The following is a 19,376-nucleotide window of genomic DNA, read 5'->3' on the forward strand; positions in this document are numbered from 1 at the left end:
GTTCTTATTAAGGAGTGGAGACGAAAATCTAATTAAAGCAACTGTGTAACAAAAAGGGAACACTCTAATGAGCATTATTACGGCACATTTCAAATAATGTAAACGGAACTCTCTCGTTTAGCTGCCCTGTCCCGCTCATTAGCAGTAAAGCAAAGAAAAGATAATGAGACAATAACATAATCTGAACCATATTTATGACAGTTCAGATATTCTAATGAAGAATGCAGCTTTAGAAAGCATGCGCTGGTGGAGGGATGCGCCTGCCTCCGCCGCTAATCCCTTTATAATATGCAGATGATATGCAGGCTTTTTTCTCACTCTCTCCTGTCAGGTCATTTGGGCATTTGCACACACGTCAGTAAAGAAAAGAGATGGAGGAAATATCTGTCTAATTATTTTGCTTTCCATACATGCATTAAGGATTCAAATTTGTAATTAAGAGACAAGATGCACTGGCAGGCTTCTGCATGGGTTAGTGAACATGGCATGGGCTTGTGGGTAATTACTCAACTTTAATAGCTTAAAAGGAGAGGAATGCACATCCACAGTAAATACAGAAGACTAGAGATACTCCACTGTCCAAACTTGTGCAATTAAAATGTAATATGAAGTGACTGTGAAGAGTGTCTTATCTTTTTCTGATAGGGTGACTAACGGGGATTTACTCAAAGAGAAAGGAACTCTGTGTAAATGTAGACATTAGGAAACACTTTTCAGTCAAAGCGCAGAATGACTGGAGCTTTTATTACTGTGCTGTTGCCGCATGAGTCAACTTAAATCAGTGGGAGAATTAATGTTGTACAGTTTTAAGTGAATGTATTGCAGGGAAATAACTGTGGCTGCTTATAATTGGAATCATCAGCACAGAAGCCCCTGATTAAAAGCTGTCTGCTAAAGCATATTGTATTTTTCCCACGCCATCACAAACCCAGTCTTGACAAAAAAAAAAGGTCAGGTAACCAGTAATTGTTACCAAAATGAAAAAGGAAAAAGCATCAGAGTTGTGTGATATGCTCCGATGGTAAATTGACTACACTTGCAAAGTGATTTTCTGTAAGACAAAGCGCTTTACAGTTTACCTCTCATTCACCCATTCCCTCACACACTCACAGACTCAATATGTCTCCATATATATGTAATAGAAAAAGTTGAATAATTGTGTTAGTCCGACTAAAACTGGACTTTTAAAATACGTGTTAACATGAAATCTGACTTAATCGAATTTTTTTAGAAGTCGGACCAACACGCACACATAATGCAATTGGAAGTCAATTTCCTCTGTCATGTAGAAAGCTTAGTCAGACTTGAGCGCTTTGAAACCTAAGCAAATTGGCTTAATTTGTTTCCAAAAACTGGAAAGAAGGCAAAAAGCAATGACAGAATAAATGACCCAAAAATCTGCAAGGAATTTGTAAAAAGTACAAAGAAAGCCCTGAGAATTTGGCGGTAAAAAGAAAAAAAGAAAGAAATGAATAAAAATATAATGATAAAAACAAAGGAAATTACCTGTGAAAGGTACTCAACAATAATAATAATTTTGAAAGATAATTTTAAATATGTAGTTATGATAATTAGAAACATAGTTTTTCCCTAGCTTTTTTTCTTTTTCACCAGACATTTTTCCCTACCTTTTCAAAATAATTTTCAAAATTTCTTATAATTTGTGGAACATATCATACCAAGTTGCTCATTGCCTTTTCTTCCCATGTTTTTGAAAGAAATTAGAGGAAGGAATATGAGGAAGGACTTGTATTTCTAATATTGGCTCAGGTAAGGGACATAAAACTTGAAAAGGTAGCATTTTACATTTATTTTAAATAAAAAAGTCACACCTCTGATAAATAAAGTAAAGTCCCATAACAACAGCACGGATGGAGCTGCAGCAAAAACTCCTATTGCCATCTACAAAAATCAATATCAGTTTAAGCGTACACTATATGTCAATATTGTCTCCTCTTTACAAACACAACAGCTGATGGAGGCAGTGGTAGAGCAGCAGCTTTGCTGTTCAGTGGAGTTTGGTGTTTTTGATAGAACAGCTTCAAATCCCCATTGTTAAGGGCTGCTGTCATACAGCAAGGTAAAGTGGTAAAAATATTCTAAATATAGAATAGGCTACGCTTAAACTGATATAGCTCCTTTCACTGGAATTACTTACATTATTGACATGTTAGTTGGCAGATAACTTGACACTAGGTCTGTTGCTTGAACTTTAGATTGCCCTTCTGCATTTTTGTGTGCTCTCTGCCTCGAACATAAAGAGTAAACTGACTGAGGCAGGCTCTCTCTTTTTCTTTCTCTTTCTCTCTCATTTTAGACCAAACTCTAATACAGTAAAAGTAAGCAGTGCTGTTCAAATATAAAACAATATTCTGTTACTGTGTTGCCTATTTCTCCCCTGAAGTGTTTTCACTAAGATCTTTAATCTTACTGTTTAATGTAATTTGAGATCTTTTGTTACCGGCCGCTGCCATGTTGTTTCCTGACAAGGACACATTACATCACCACCCAGCAGGACTGTTTATTGGTCAGGTGCAGCACGGTACATTCTGGTAGTTGTGGGGTTTCTACCTTTTGGGTAAAATCAAATGCAAAAGCCCTTTTTCTCCGCTTTTCTCATGTAAAAGGTATTTAAATCTTTCTATGTAGTGCATAGATAGCCCATATTGATGAAAAGGCCATCTCCAGCAGTGAAATACTTCTTGAAGTCTTTCTAAATAAGAACAGGTTCCAATTCTAAAGTGAGGTCATGTTCATAAGTTATTCATGTATTAACCCACCCAGGTTCCCTATTCTAAAGTTGCCTCCTCTTCACACTTAGTAGAGCCACCATAGCACACAACTACTGCATTTAAATGACGGCACTCTAAGGTCATGGATTACACCTTGAAAGAAGGATGTCTATTGAAATGCAAGTTTTATTCCCATTTACTGGTCGAAGAACAAAGTCAGCACAAGCAGAACTTTGTCCTTTATTCATGGACCATTTAATATTTTCAAACATATCTATTTGATGTATACTGCCTTATCACTTAAGAATAAGGTCTTTTAAATGCAGTCATTGTGTGCTGTGTTGGATTTACTAAGAGTGAAGAGGAGGGAACTTTAGAATAGGGAACCTGTGTGGGTTAAATGTGTCAAACTACTTCATATTAGAATGGGGAACAGACTGTGAGTTAGAAAGACTTAACGCAGAATTATTTCAACACTTTTATTTTTGTGTTTTGTTACATGATTACGTGATTTTACGGGAGAATGACTATTCTTGGGGTACCACCACTTTATATGGTCCATACTGAACTACGCCTATTAAGTTGGATTGAGTACTTTTCAAATTTGAGCTGATAACAATACTGATATCCCACAGGACCTTTTTTCTGCTCTTTACTATTTTTTTAACAAGCTGCGGGGCTGACATGGTAGTCTAATAGTAAACTTTTGATGGCTAGACATGGATGGCTCAGAAGCCAACAGAGCAACCAATGGAAAGCAACCAATGGAAAGCCACCAACAGAAAGAGGCCAAAGGAAAGCCCCCAACAGAAAGCCACCGACAGAAAGAGACCAATAAAAAAGTGGCCATCGGGACAGCCATCAGGGCAGCCATCGGGGTGGCCAACAGAGCGCCTTATGGGGTGGAGCTCCGTGAATGGCCATGAGGAGCTTTGCTGCACTTCCACCTCTTGTCTTTCCCCACCGTTCTCACCAGAATTTGCTCTCTCCTGCTGCTCCATCTGTGCTCAGAGTACTGTCTGTGCTCCAGGAATGTGGTAATGTAAATAACGGGTCTTGGAATCGCTCCAGTAGATCAGCTGAGCCGGGAGCCACGATGGGTCAACACCAACGTTACTCTCTGTCACTATTGTCTCCAACTCTTAGTATGACAATATGAGCATGTCAGTGAGCAAAACAAGCACATTTGATGGACAAAGCTTTGCCATATGCAACTGCCCCACAGGATTACGTTAAAATTGTTAAAAATGCATTGCAGCTCCTGAAAATCAGCAAATCATTCCTTTAATTCTGAGTTATTTTTGAAACTATTACCACTTCAAGTTTTGATATTTGTTATATAAAAATAGACCATACTCACTGTGGGTTTTTAAGAGATAATGAGTATTTTTGCATTACTGCTTTCGTATAAGGCCCATACTTTGCAAAGCATATTACATTTGTAATTGATGTACATATTCCTTACTTCCTATCAATAGCCAGTAATTAGGAGGTAATTGTAAGAGGCTGCCCCTTGTGCAGCTCAATCTTTTCTAGGAGTTTAATATTTTTATATTTGTAATAATTTTCTTTTTTTTGTTCTTTTGCTGCTTATATTGTATCTAATAGCTGCTGTAACATTGTGAATTTCCCCACTGTGGGACTAGTATAGGGTTATCTTATCTTATCTTGAGGGGAAAGTCTCAGTTAATTGCTAAGTAGTTGTGCAGAATAAGGCATTAAAAAGTGATTTATAATGACTAATAAAGAGCCAATATGTAACTAATAAGCACACTAATGAGCACTTAGTTCACTGTAAATGTGTGCACCCAGGGTTTCCCACACATTTGTTTGTGGCAGCCCACCATGATTAAAACATATTCCACCACAAATAGATTTTCTGTTTTTGGAACTAGACTTTCGGACATTCGGAGCACTATTGGGATATATATATATATATACCCTTTGGTTTTTTTTACATCACCACATTCTCTGAGCACAAAGCATACTCTTGGCACAGATGGAGCAGTAGAACAGCAAATGCATTGAAAGTTAAAGATAACTCTTTATTCTGCCAGGTCTAAAAGTTCGCCTTCACTCACAAACAGCTGCTCCCCTGATCTGATCTGACCAGCTATGAATGGATTGACAGATCAACTATCCAACTTTTGAATAGTTCAGTGCTGCTGCATGGACTCATGTCCCAGTTAATCCATGGTATGCACACTTAACAGACAATGATCAAGGGTGCTATACATCTTACATGTAAAATGTTTAAATTGACATGTTGAAATGTAGGGTAACTGAAACAATCTGTGAAAATGTTTTTAAAAAATCAATATCTGGAAGAAAAAAAAAAAGAACACAAGAGAAAGCAGAAGCAGCTCTATGTCAAGTGATTCCCACCCCAAGACACTTAAAGCATCAGCCCATACTAGCGACTTGAACAATACCGATCCAGGTACAGCCCTGGAAATATTAACCGTTTAAGTTTGTCTAGGGTCAGTTTATTATGAAGAGCTCATATTCAATTATCAGAATCTTGAACCTTTCTCCTCAGTTGTGAAGTGTGGTCTCTGCGTTCAGGGTCAATAGAATCAAAACAAAACGCAATCAAAACACTGTCTCACATCATAATTGAGGCACTTTGTTTCATTGCAAGCCTCACTTGAAACTTGGCAATGAACTCCAGGGTCAACTGACAGACAATGCAACACAAATTAGTGATGGAAATACAACTCGGTACCTGCAGACCACCGAGAGGAGCCACTTAAGAAAGGCTCCATCTTTCAGAATTCTTTCAAAAGAAATTAATCAATGCAGTGACCTTGTGTTTGGAGAACCTTACTGTTTTCAGCTGCTGGAGATGATGGAAGTACCTGATCACATAAAGCAGTCAAATTGAAATCCCACCTTGACAATTGAAAGACAAAATCAAGCATGGCCACTGCGGCACACAGCTACACACTTCTCAATGCTTAGCAAGTATGACAATGACCCTGAGACCTCTGGAGTTGTACGGACTTTAAATAGAGCATGCTCACTCTCTACAGTGAGCCGACCACTGGGCCATTCTCTTGTTATACTAAATGGTGCTCAGCTTAGAGCAAATTTATCCCAAGGCCTCCAAGTGCTGCCATCTCTATGAGAGCTGCATCTCTATTATCGACATAAACATGGCCAATACAGGCGGAGAGGGCTGCTATTCACCGCCACAATCAACTCGAGACCCCATCACTGTCATAATGGTGATCTCAGTGGGGAGGACGCCGATGACTGCTCCAGCCGGCTCTAGTGAATGCCACTTAATAAAGGAAATGATTTTATTCCTCCCCCAGCAGCAACATAAGTATCCGCACTCCGGGCCCTACTCGCCATCCATCATCCTTGAATGGTGATAAGTGACAACAATTTCCTGCTATTCCCAGCCACGGAGCCAGAGCAAGGTAAGGCGCCAGCCGTAGATGATTATCTAGCCGTGCCACTTAAAATCATCATACAATTAGACACATCCCTCGAGTCTCCTGAGTTTCACCGAGAACGACAGACGAATCAATGATGATGATGGGGAGTGCAGAGAAAAAGGCGGGGTGAGAGAGAGCTGAGCTGGAGAGAATGAGGCCCACTGATTATGTGTCAGAGTCACACACAACACTGGTCAGCTTCCTCTTATGAGTGAGGGAGGGGAATCTTATTTCCCCTAATGGTTACATAAAAAGTAAACTGGTCTCCCACTCTTGCAAAGAAAACATTTTCAAGACATTTTCAGTGATCTAAACACTAACAGCATGTTCTTGTGGAAATTAAGCTACATTCATGCAATGCCATGAGTTGAAAGAACAGCAAAACCTCAGAGGCCGGTTCTAGGCGTGGGCCAAACATAGGCATCTTAAGCCCCAAAACCCCAAATTCTCACTTTGAGCATCTATTGTCACTGAAGTCAGGGTCAGTGTTGTAATTTCGCATTGACAGTGAATGCAATGGGGCAAGATCTGACCAAAAGACTGTCTTCCCATTCAGTATTGCAACACACTAGAACAAACTGACAAAAGAGTGTACTATCATTTTTCTCTTTAGACTGTAGCCCAAACACATTTAACCAACATTTTCTGTCAGAAGTCACGTTACATAAAGTTACAGGGTGCATCCATAATGAGCTAAAATGGTACACACACTCATTTTACTATCGGTGAAAACTCCATGCCCGAACGGACTTTCTTCTTAAAGTGACAGCAGAGAGACAGAGGGACGGACAGGTAGCTGCAGATGATTGAAAGGCAGGGGAGTAACGATTCACTCAACACACGATTCAATACGATTCACGCTACTGGTTTCACAATACGATTTTCTCACGATTTTTTTAACTACAAAATGAGATTACAGAAAAATTATGAGAGAAAATATTCTATTAATTATTTCAAACAAAAATGAAATTGAACAATTCCTTTTTATTTCTGAGGTAGGGTATAAATGCAAAACACAAACTACGCAATTAATGCATTTCTGGAGATTCACAATCTCCCCTGTTGTAAAAGAAAAATAACAAAAATCTTTCACATGGGACAGAGGTGGCTGGTGTAGAAAGGTTTGCTTTTAGTAGAGGGGAAAGCAGAGAGGGCGAGTTTGAAGAACTAAGTTGGCCATTTCCCACTTGTGAGTGATAAGCTGGGCACTCTCTTTGGCTCTTGTACTCGTTTCTAGCTGCAAAACACACGTGCAGGTCTACATAAGAATTAGTCCTATGGTGTCCACACAGTGAGGTATACAGATTTTTTCAATTGGAAAAAAGATAGCACTGGTATTGTTAATAAATTAGGACGCATTGGAGAGATGCATTCCAGAGTTGTACCTTAGCCCTGGTGCGTGGGAAGAGTGAGAAAATCAAGAGGAGGCAATTCTTCACTGTAGAAAGTGAACATAAATGAGATATGCAGTAAAGTGTCACAGATGTTAAGGTGAAGGGTCAGCTCATCTAACAGACAACTTCTCTCTTCCATGATGGATGGATGTAACATTTAGAGGTGCTTGACTGTACATCTGGAGAGATGAAAACATGAGAGAGGCCTAATTAAGATACAAGCATGCAGCTTGATAAACCACTGTCAGATATCTGCTGCACTGAAAAGCACGTTTCAGCCCATTTCTCCTCTTGTTCCACTAATTAACAAGCGAGATCAAGACCGCATGAAATTACAGCCAACAAAAACTCGTGCTTAACAAAAGAGATTTTGACAGTTTCTGGACAGTCTGAGTACTTACATGGGCGCTACATCAAATAATAATAATTACATCTGTCACGGAGACTATACATTGTGCAGTGCAGCGGGTGACTGGTGGAAGGAAAACAACTAAACAGCAAAAACAGAAGTCAAGCATGAAATCTGTGACCCTTCTCCAGCAGAGATGCTGGTACACCAGAAAACATTTCACAAACAATTTGGTGTTTAGAGTAAAAAAGAAAAAAAAAACAGTGTATTCAACCTCTGTATCAATTACAAAACAGACAACTGAAAATGTGATGGAAACATTTTCTGTCAAGGCTCCACAAATTTTTACATTGGTGGTGCACTCAAAATGTTTCCCCGTGACTTTGTGGCCACATTTTAAGTGTTACTTTTTGTAATTTCCCAAATTGTAGTTTCTTAAATGGAAGTCAAATTTCGGTGAGACTTCAGTACAGCAGGAAAAAAAATACATTACACAGTAGAAACACAGTAGTGCAATTTTGAAATCTCCTGTAAACTACTGTGAACTACTAAAATACAAAATTACTAAATGAACTACAGCTACAAATAAAGTAGCTACAGCCATAAAATAAAGTTACATAAACTACTGTCATATTAAAGCTTAATAAAATACTGTTCTAGTGTTAAAGTACTGTTATAGTAAAGTTAAATAAAGTATTGCAATAATTAAATCAAAGCAAAATTTCTGGTGCCTTTATTTTGAAGGACCTGGCTCATCTTGGGCCAGAAGTGTCAATGGTTTTGCTGTGGAAATGAAGCATTAGCAAGGCAGGGACTTTTTTTCCCCCATAAAAGTTCTCAAAAATTTTCCTACTGGGGCAGTGCCTGAGGTGGAGACACGCACCAACGGGTGAGACCCTGTAAAACTACCCCCAAGTTTCTGCAGTGGAAACAGGCCTCGTTAGCTGTTTTTTCCTCAGCAGCAGTTTGTCACTTGCAGGTTAATAATTGATCAGTAGATCATTTAATAAATGATCAGATCAAATCAGGTCAATAAATAAGAGGAGCAGTAACTGTGAGTGAATGCAAATTTTCAGACCCAGCCGTTTCACTTTCACTGCGCCTGGCGTTCTACTGCTCCCTCTGTGCCCTGAGTGCATTCTGTGCACTGATAGCGTGGTGCTATAAACATCTCTTAGAACAAAAATAGAACATCTATTAGAGGTGGCAGATGTTTTAATCGTGGTGGGCCACCACAAATAAATGAATGTGTGGGAAACTGGCTAACAGCCTCTTATGCAGTAAGATATCATCGAATTGTGATGCTGTGTCCTTTTCTTGTGTTTTAATAAACACATTTAATATTCCCTGAGCTGTACATACATCAGGTGGAAAAAATAACAAGGATAATGTAAAGGCTACATGGAGGGGGACCGGGAGAACAGTGAAATATTAAACTCTATAAACACTGATAATGGTGGATTTACATTAATGTATCAGATTAATAACAATAATGTATCAATTTTCCCTGCTTGCTTCATTTCCATGGTCTTGTCACAAAACATCTTCTAAAGCTGCTCGAAAGGTCACTCCAGGTAATTGACGTTTACCTGTTTAGATCTCTCCCTGTTTGCTGTTAATGCAAAGTTGACACGCCCTCTATGTTTACTTGTGGTCTTGATAAATTCAGAGTAATGTGCATTTACCAGCACATTAAAAGCCTGAAGGGAGGGACTTTGCCCTTTAAGTGCCTGAAAAGCTTTTAGTATGAAAGCGTGAAACATCTGTGCAGGAAGTATTTAGTTTCACTGATGACACACTAACAGCAAACAAAAAAAGGCAAAGTCAAAGACAATTAATTAGTAAAAAAAAAAACAGGAGCAGCAGAGAATTTACTGTATTATCCATTATAATACAGGTAATACAGTCCTCTTGCTAGATGTGAACATGAATATATGAAAAATAAAAACACAAAATCTAACTGAACTAGTCAGTTCCAGCATTGTAATAAATTACAAAAATATTTTATAAAAATAACTAATCAATATTTTTTGGAACAACACTTAAACAAGAAGAAAATCCATCTGTTTTAGGCCAAAATATATTAGACAAAATAAAACAGAATAATTTGCAAAACAAACAAAAAGAAATACATGTAGGCTAATCTGGCTCATAGGTGTAAAAAATCCAATCTGATGCACTAAACTAAAATGGGACAGTTTGTTAAGAAATAGTGTTTCACTTTAATATGATTTAATGTAACGGTTTATTAAACGGTTAAAGGTTCTGTATGTAACTGTTTACATGTATTCATCATTTTTTACTGTCAATAGATATATTAATTAAAAACTGAGACCTTCCCCGACTTTCTCGGTTGTCTATAACAAAACTGATTTTAATGTGAATGACCAATTTTTTTGGTCCTCCGTTGTAAAAGAAACCTATCAAATTGCTGACTGAACACTTCAAACAGCAAACAATGTCAATTATGACAGTTTTTATTATGAATTTTTGATCTATTGAGATTTTATCAGGGTTCCCATACATTTACAAGGACAAAATTTAAAAACCTTTCCATGACTTTTTAAGTTCCAATGAAAAAAAAAATCAATTTTGGAAAAGACTGTGCGTCACTGTGTCTGCTGTACTTGCCGGCCTGTTAATGGTACTTTTCTACACACAGGTTCTACACATAGGTTGTCTTAAAGAGGAAAGCTTAGCTGATATCAATGGTGGAAAATGAGAATCTTGCCAGTTTTCCATTTGTAACAAACATGAGTTGTTTGAGCAAATAAATCTTACTTAACATCATGACTACTTAACCTTCGATATGACTATTGCACATTTCAATGTTGATGATGAAACGTCATATCGTGCTGCCCTAAACAGATGCATGTTAGAGCTTCGTTATGTAAACAGGTCACTTTCAGAAAATAAATTTGCCATTGTGTTCAATTACGTGGAAGGTTATCACTGGAAAATAATTGCAGATTTTTGTAAAAGTCATCAAATCCAATTCCCCATATCATAAATTTAATGCCCTCTGCTAAAAGAAAATGGTGTAACACTAAGTTTATGTATCTAGAGGAAAAAGTAGAGTAACATATGGCCTTCTGCTTTGTAGAGAAAACAGAAAACTTACTGATCGATTCGCTGAACAGGAAGTTGAAGTAAGTCCTCGAGCTTCTGGTTGTTGAACTCTGGTCGGGCTTCCTGGAGTTTCTTAAAACGTCTGAAGGCCTTGTTTTTCCTCAGCTGGATCTAAGACAAAACACAAAGCATTGCAGCTGAGTTATTTTCAGAGCCTTGCAGGTACATTTAAAACACAAAGCTCCTTGCCTACTTGTTTTCTCTTACTTGCAGTGAGTTTGTTCTTGAGCTGTTAAAGTATTTTGGGATTAGTTTGGGAACAAAATCTCTAATTGGCACATGCAATAGTAAAATCACCATCCCCGTCCAAGAGAATCACCAACAAACAGGGTTTAAGATAAATATCTCCCATGTTCTCACCCTGAATGCTTCTCAAGAGAAGCGAAAAAGTCCTTTACACTTGTCTACAATACACTTCATGTACACCTTGTTTATGACACTCTCTGACTAGCAACTAATCAACAGGAACACAACAACAGGAACATGCAAATGCATTGAGTCCAACAGCATCTGCATGCAGCCTGTAGACCAGTGACAGACATTGTCACAACCAGTGACCACCCCTGAATCTCATGTCACTTTCAAGGTGCGTACTCTGCCTGACAAGACCCCGACATCCCCGTGTTGTCAGTCAGTGGGCTGCCAGCTGAGGTATGTGGAGGTGAAGGGGGAAGGAGGCTGGAGATGTCATTAAATATGCATTTGCACATCATGTCAGCATGATTGTATGTCAACATTTGGATGACAAAAAGCCTTATCTTGTCCTTTCTGTAAATCATCAAAATAAGCACTGCTGCTGTATTTAAAGAGACCTGAGTAGAGCCCTAACGTGTTTTACTGTTTTACAACTTCAGTGCATGCCACTTGACTTAAGATGCCAGCTGTGATGTGATGTGCGCGCGCGCGCGTGTGTGTGTGTGTGTGTGTGTGTGTGTGTGTGTGTGTGTGTGTGTGTGTGTGTGTGTGTGTGTGTGTGTGTGTGTGTGTGTGTGTGTGTGTTTGTGTGTGTGTTTGTGCTGACATACAGCTGTTTAGCTGGTCATTAAGGCTGTGGCAGCCTGAGTTGGACATAGTGAGCTGACACGTTGTGAGTATATAGAATGATGGGGACAGTGTGAGAGGAATCACTGATCAGGTTGAGGAGGTGTGGTAGTGTCAGAGTGTTATGAGTATGTAAATCAGACACCTGAAAGAGTCGACTCTTTGCATAGGTCACTGAAAGTCATCAACGCTTAAAATATCGATGTATGCACGTACAATGATAATAAAGTCAGTTCTGATTCTGATTGTACAGTGGCAGCCCCAAAAGACAGCCAGACAAACAGTAACCTAAGTTGGATATCTTGAGTATTTAGAGCCACACACTGTATGATGCAGCTTTAGTATATGACACCTTCTCCTACAAATTTATGGGGGTAGAGTGAGACTGCTAATCTGTGGTCTCAGTCTTATATCCGATGGCTGAGTTCTTTTTATCTCCTTTGCAGCTGAATGTCACTCGTGGGGTCGATAAATGATCTGTTGACACGTTCACAGCTGATCACATCAACGGATGAGAGAAGATATTTGCTGATTTTTGTAAGTGAAAGAGAGTTTTAGGCCCAGCAGAATGAACAATTTAGTTTCACTTTTAATGCGCCTGACATTCTGCTGCTCGTCTCTGCCTGTACTGCGCTATAAATAACCCAATGGTGTACATATTTTAGTAACGCTCGACTATGGCAGGCCACCACAGTCTAATTTGCCCCGCCATAGTCTTGGTTATTAATGGGAAACACTGATAATGTTTTATGACTGGACTCATAAACACATAATGCTTACTGATGCACTATATCAACAGTCATAAAACATTTTGTACTTGTAATGAATTATAAGTATCGAGGGGCTTATGGATGCTCTTGACTAATTATAAATCAGAGGTTGACTAATGGGGCTTATGATGCATTATAAATACCTATACTTACCTATACACACATCAACAATCAACTGTAGTAAGGACTCATAGTATCATATAACAGTTCATGCAGCCCACCCTAAGCAATCTTACGCCACGTTTACACTGCCCGATAAGGGGGGGGGGCAGAGTGATCTCAGAGCCAGAGGACCTAGGACCAGAATTAGCAGTGCCAGAGGACCTAGGACCAGAAGTAGTAACAGCTCCCAAGATTAGATCTGTGTAAAACTCAAATCAGGAAAGACTTGACCATGGGCGGCAAGGGCGTAACGTTTTAATGACATGCTTATGTATGAGTTAGAATAGACGGCATAAACGGCAGTGGAGAACAGAGCACAAATGCAGCGTTTCATCCTATTATTGTTAAAATATATCACAAAAGTGAAATATTTGCTTAATCACATATAAAATAGTCAAAATGATGTTCAGTGCAATCAACTGTGCTCCACTGTTATACATGTAATCTTACAGAATGTGCAGTCGACAGGACTAGATTTATCAAAAGGTTCCTGGTTTCTGTTTGTAGTCCATTAGTAGTGCATTTGAACGGCAGGTAAACAGAATGTGTGGAGAGCAAAAGAGATGCAAAATACAATCTCTGTATGCTTTTTGTAAAAATCTGCATATCAGAAATGACTGCCGCAATTTTGAGGAAGTATTGGCCCGGACATGCACTGGCGACACTGCCCTCACCCCAAAAACATTAGTCCTCACCAAACGAGGTTTGTCATCAGACTGATAGCTGATGGGTTGTGAGAATGCTTTATATGAGACCAAACTCTTCATGGATGTAAAACAAAAACTTCAATAAGTCATTTTGTTGAATCATAATTTCTAAATAAGATCATATCTCTATACAGTTCCAGTGAAAAACTATTAACCCTTTGAAACCTTAAGTGAATCACTTTCCTTGTGCTGCTTTAAGACGCTTAAGTATTTTAATCTCTGTACCCTGAGAAAATTGATGCAATTTCTTTCAAAAACATGGGGAAAAAAAAGCAATGAGCAACTTGAAAGAAATGGCACGAATTGCAAGAAATCAGTGGATTGAAAAAATGATTTTAAAAAAAAAAGCCAGGGAAAAATGTCTGGGGAAAAAAACAGAAAAAGCTAGGGAAAAACTATTTATAATTATCATGATTACATATTTTCAATAATGTTACAAAATTATTACAATAACTATGTGGTATATACTTATGTGTTATAATATTATACCATACATACATACATACATATATATATGACTAATGTGGGTCACAGGTTACTCTCATTAGGGCACTGTGCTGGTTTGTACTGCTTAGAAGACCAATCACTGGTCACCTGAGTTAACTAGCACACCTGTCACTACAACACGCTTTCCAGTTCAGTCAATTCTAACGGATGTCGATCTGCAGGAGGATCAATGCAAACTTGCAGGACTTTGTCCACAATCAATGCAACTAATCAATGTTCTGTGTTCTTTCTTACTCTTAATTAAGACAATATTACCTGAGCAGCTTTGATGCAAAGCTAGCAACAGGGCGTCTGCTGGTCTCTCCCTGCAGACTAGACCACTAACACAGATGCCTCTCCAATGGGATCACTGTCACTGTTCGGGCTACATCAGGATGTGAATTATGGAATGGGGTTGACATATGTGAGGGTGTAGTTTTACAGTATTTAAAGAAATAATTCAACAATATGAGAAATACACCAGTTATCAGTATAGCAATCGGTGTCCAGTGTTCTAGAGTAGTCTTCATTATGTAAGATATTGAAATTCACCTGCTCTGTGCTGCAGGAAATGGTGCCGGATGAGCTGCGGGAGGGCTCACATGTTTGTGTTGCGGCACTTGACTACCGACAAAGAACATGGCTCGACTTAGTCAATAAACCCATTAATAACCGTTTGTTAAAATGATGATTCCTGTCACTGTGTGTGTGACAGGTGCAGAAGCAGAATCACAAACACTGCAATGAAATTCATCCTCTGCAAAAAGAACAAAAGAAACAACATCTGATTGCCTTAATTAAATCCATATACCAAACTAATAAACAAACAAACACTTGAATAGCCAAATATTTGGGTTCAGCCTTACATGTTTCTGCCAAATTTGAAGAAATTCCCTCAAGGTGTTCTTGAGATATCACATTCACTATTGAGATAGATGCAAGGTGACAATGACCTTGACCTTTGACAAGCAAAATTCAATCAGGTCATTGTTGAGTCCAAGTGGACATTTATGCCAAGTGTGGGGAAATACCCTCAATGCGTCCTTGGGATGTCACATTCATGAGAATAGGACAAACATCCCAAAACTTTGCTTCGCTGGCACGGAGTGATAAAAATATTGATATCTATCTGATGTTGCTGCGTTAAGTGTGGGGCTGTCGTCCCAGAGAGCATAAAGAGTGGAAGCTGCCAGCCTGCCCTTGTTCAAAGTTTAAAAATACACCTATTGACATCCCTAAAGTAGAGTTCTCAATCTCAACCTGGGCCCAATAAGTCCCAACAGGTCCAAATGGGTCCCGAAAAGCCCAAAGGGTCGGACTGGGTTTGGGCCGAAAGTATGCGCCAATTGGCTGGGTCAGTTAGGGCTCAGGGCTACGGAAAAATGGACTACAGTAACTACAACCAACTGTGGCAAAAAATAGTTCCAGCATCTAACTTCTGGTGAAACCACCTATCATAGAACAGGGGTGAGATTGGTATTCACTTAGAGTTTATTGCAAAACTAAATAACTAATTTAATTGGGTGAAAACTAGTTCTGGTATGCTAAATTGCACTTCCATGAAAATATTGCCTTGGCATAACTGCCGTCACTGACCTGACATAGTGGAACTAATTGTGTCTGGATCCAAGAATCAAATAACCTCTGGATTTGTTATTGTGTGTTCAGTTCAATAACTGAGGAATACGCTGGCCAATTTTCCCACAAGGATTATTACAATCTAATCACAGCTCATGTGAAATGATTGGAAGTGCAACAGGAGGATCTGATAATTATGTGTGATAACCATGTGGAAATGCTGCGTTCTTACCCCGAGAACTTTGCGGGCATTGTAGATGTTGTCTACATATGTGTTGTAGTGGTGCAGCTGTGGACAGATCTGCTCGAAGCCTCGGCCGAAGTAGCCGTTCTCCAGATGGACCAGCAGAGATCTGCAGAAAAAAAAAAACACATCATAAGACTAGGAGACACAAAAATACACTGGGTTTCATGCAGCAACATTCTCTTAAATTTCTCTTATTTTGTCTTAATTTTCTGGTAAGACAAAAAATAAAAGAAGTCAACTTTTAGTGAAAAAAAACCCACAAAAAATGAATGATTCTCAATATACTATATGCACAGTAGATTTCTGTAAATTATTATTATCACAGCCTGGGATATGTCAATGACTAGCAGCAAAATCGGTTGTGACAGTGCACCTAGCAGAAATAGCATTTAGTTTCTCTATATGCCAAATTTGGTTAAAAAAGACGTCATCAGGTGGAAAATAGTCAAAATGACAAATTCCAAGTCAAAAGCCGCAGAATAACACCCAGAAATAATACTTTTTTACACTTAACAGTCTGAATGTAATAATTTAGTTCCCACAGTGTATTTTAGACTTATTGTAGGAGCTGAGCTGAAAATTCACTGATTAAACAAAAACACACAATCTTGCTAAAATGTATGCCATATGCATGAACACAGTCAAAATGATCAAAAAATGCAAAGTGCATAAAATGCACCCAGCAGTCCATTTTGTGTGTGGAGTGTGATTATTTGACACTGCACAAAAAATAATTATGTATAAAAATCAATGTTGCTGCATATCACTGACATATCCCAGGCTGTGATAATCAAAAGAAAAATCTACTATGTATGTAGTATATTAACAACAATTAATTTTTTGTGTTTTTTTTTTTAAATCTAAAAACAAAGTGGCATCATGACAAAAACCTGGTATTTAAAGGGTTAAACTCTAGAGATTAATGGATATTTGACATTTATGACTGGTGCATGTTAAAGAATTAACTCAATGAAAGTAGAAAATAATATTAATGTATAATATTTTTTATAGCCTGATTTTGGAAAGCGCACATGTGTGTAATATTAAAGCGGCCCCCAAGGGTAAGGGACCCCCAGACAATGTGTTAAACTGATAGGGATTATTTTTAAGTTGCTTAGATACTTTTTGTTGTTGCCCATGTCCACGGCGATACATTTCTTAGCTTTTGTGGTGGAACTCCTGTCTGCTTCCCCAAACTGGGGGTGTGCGGACCACCATCGACCGGAACAAACACACTGACTGCTGACAAGTACCTCATCCAAAGCCAACTCCACACGTATCCTTGAATTTTTCAAAAATTGTAATCGCAATATATCTGTACAACATGCTAACCCAGCCACTATAATGTATCGAGTATAGTCAGTCATTACTGGGGCATGCAAACAAGCAGTGAAACACAGTGAACCCCCACACAGGACATGGCAGAAGTAACTCCTCCAATATGTGTGGCTTTTTTTTTGTGCCTCACATATTTCTGATGCATTTGTTTCAAAGTGCCCCCCAGTGAGCATTTAGCCTCCAGTCAAACCGCATTGGACTTTGAGTTAGTGCACATTACCGCCTGACAATGCACCGCTGCTCTGCATCAGTGCAAACCAAGGAGCTCAAATAAGGCGAGAACACATCTGAGGCATCGTTTTCAGCAAACGCACACATGTTTAGAGGAAAAGCGCGGAGGTTGAGCAAAGTTCAGAGGATTGCTTCCCCGTTAATGGGAGCCTTAGCAGGCGAGGGGCTCTGTAGTGACACTTGAAGGGGGCCTCTCCCTGTGGGTGACGTATTTACTGGGACCAAGACGGTGGGGTCTACCTTCAGGGCACCCGGGGCCACTTTGTAGTGAGAACACGCCCGCTGAACTCAGGAACAAAAACAAGTGGATCAAGGCGGAGGCAAAGCAGTCGTTCAGCCTGTCAGGCACATTACAGTAACACGGACGCAATTGGTTGGGGGTGTTGACACTTGTGAAGGAGCTTGTTATCCAAACTTAGAGGAAGTACCACACACACACACACAAGCACACACACTCACACAACCCCACTCTCTAATGATGTTCCCAGAGACTTCTGTTCGTACATGCTGTAAGAAGGAGCACTTTGCCGTTGAAGTTGATTTAAATAGATTTTAATGAAGTTGTGCGCCAAGGTAGCCTCTGTTCATAATCAGGAGATGCAGGAGCAGCCGAGAGAGTTCTAACGAGGGCAAAGGGCGGGAAAAACTGTGTTTCCGTTTTTTTCCCCCTCTCACTGCCAGAGGCTATTATGATAAATATGAAATTATGGATTACATTTTTTATACTTTTTTTTTCCACAGCAATTAAATTGTCTGGCCATCAGCGGCGGCGGCAGTGGAGAAAACATTAGCATTCTGTGCGTGTCACGTTAATCCACATTAATTCCGAGCAGCGGCGACATCTGGGGCGGATACAACCTCGACCATGCAATTCAGGCCAAGGCGCCTTCATTTAGGAAAGGGGGGGGGTCTTGAACAGAGGAATACTAATTGTTGGGACACAGTGTGAGCATAAATACTACTTAATGAAATAAATAAACACACACAGGAATATTAAAAAAAGCAATAAACTGGCATTTTGCTGCTCTGCGTGACCTGTACGATGTGATTCATGCTGTGATGAAACACGGTGACTCATGTCACTCCACGTCCTCTCAGACTGCACCTATTTTCATCCTGACCCCCCCCCCTCCACTGTTTTAAATCCAGTGCTGATTGCATGCTCCTCCCTGGATCCGCTGACAGCTCTTTCAAGTTGCTGATTCCTGTTTGTCATGTTAGCAGCTGGGGATAATTGGCTTGCTCCTTCTGCTGCCTGCTCTCTGTTCTCCATAAACAGGCAGAAAGCAGAATGAATGGCGTGGCATATCAATATATTCACGTCTGCTTTTTCTTACGTAACTCAACAAAAGCTTAATGAAGGCAGAATTCATTACTAGTATTCCCGCCGCGCTCTGGAGTTAAGTAAATAAAGGCGGAAACATCAGATGGATATACCTCCACTCTGCACACACTGACACAGTTGTATTACTATCAGAGCAACATTACGCTGTGAGGAGCTCACAAGCTCAGCGCTCACAGAAGTGTTTCTGCTTTTCAAGTGGTTTCTTGCTGCTTTTGTGAGAATCAGCGACTTGTCGTAGGAATCGGCACCGAGCTGCAGAAATCATCTTATGAGAATATTTCTAGTGATCCTCTGATGAAGATGTATAGATTCCCTATCACATCTGGGATTCTTCAGATCCACACAACATTCATCATCAAGCTGGGATTACATGTGAGCTCCATCATGTTGATCATTTGATGAATGGTTATCTGAAGACTTGGGT

General features: G+C 39.4%; 1 protein-coding gene across 3 annotated transcripts in view; it reads right to left on the reverse strand.

Moving 5' to 3' along the window:
- Window positions 1-19,376, reverse strand: part of arhgef39 (Rho guanine nucleotide exchange factor 39) — a 72,775-nt gene that overhangs the window by 43,857 nt on the left and 9,542 nt on the right. For all 3 annotated transcript variants that reach the window (XM_042511453.2, XM_088072781.1, XM_088072780.1), the window contains exons 4-5: window positions 16,024-16,144; window positions 11,040-11,158 (exon numbers count right to left, since the gene is read on the reverse strand). In XM_042511453.2, the coding sequence (XP_042367387.1) occupies window positions 11,040-11,158; window positions 16,024-16,144 (240 nt within the window). The remainder of the gene's footprint in view (window positions 1-11,039; window positions 11,159-16,023; window positions 16,145-19,376) is intronic.

The sequence above is a fragment of the Plectropomus leopardus genome, chromosome 22 (genome assembly GCF_026936395.1).
Source record: "Plectropomus leopardus strain MGB_pleo_1.0 chromosome 22, ASM2693639v1, whole genome shotgun sequence".
Taxonomy (NCBI): Eukaryota; Metazoa; Chordata; class Actinopteri; order Perciformes; family Serranidae; genus Plectropomus; species Plectropomus leopardus.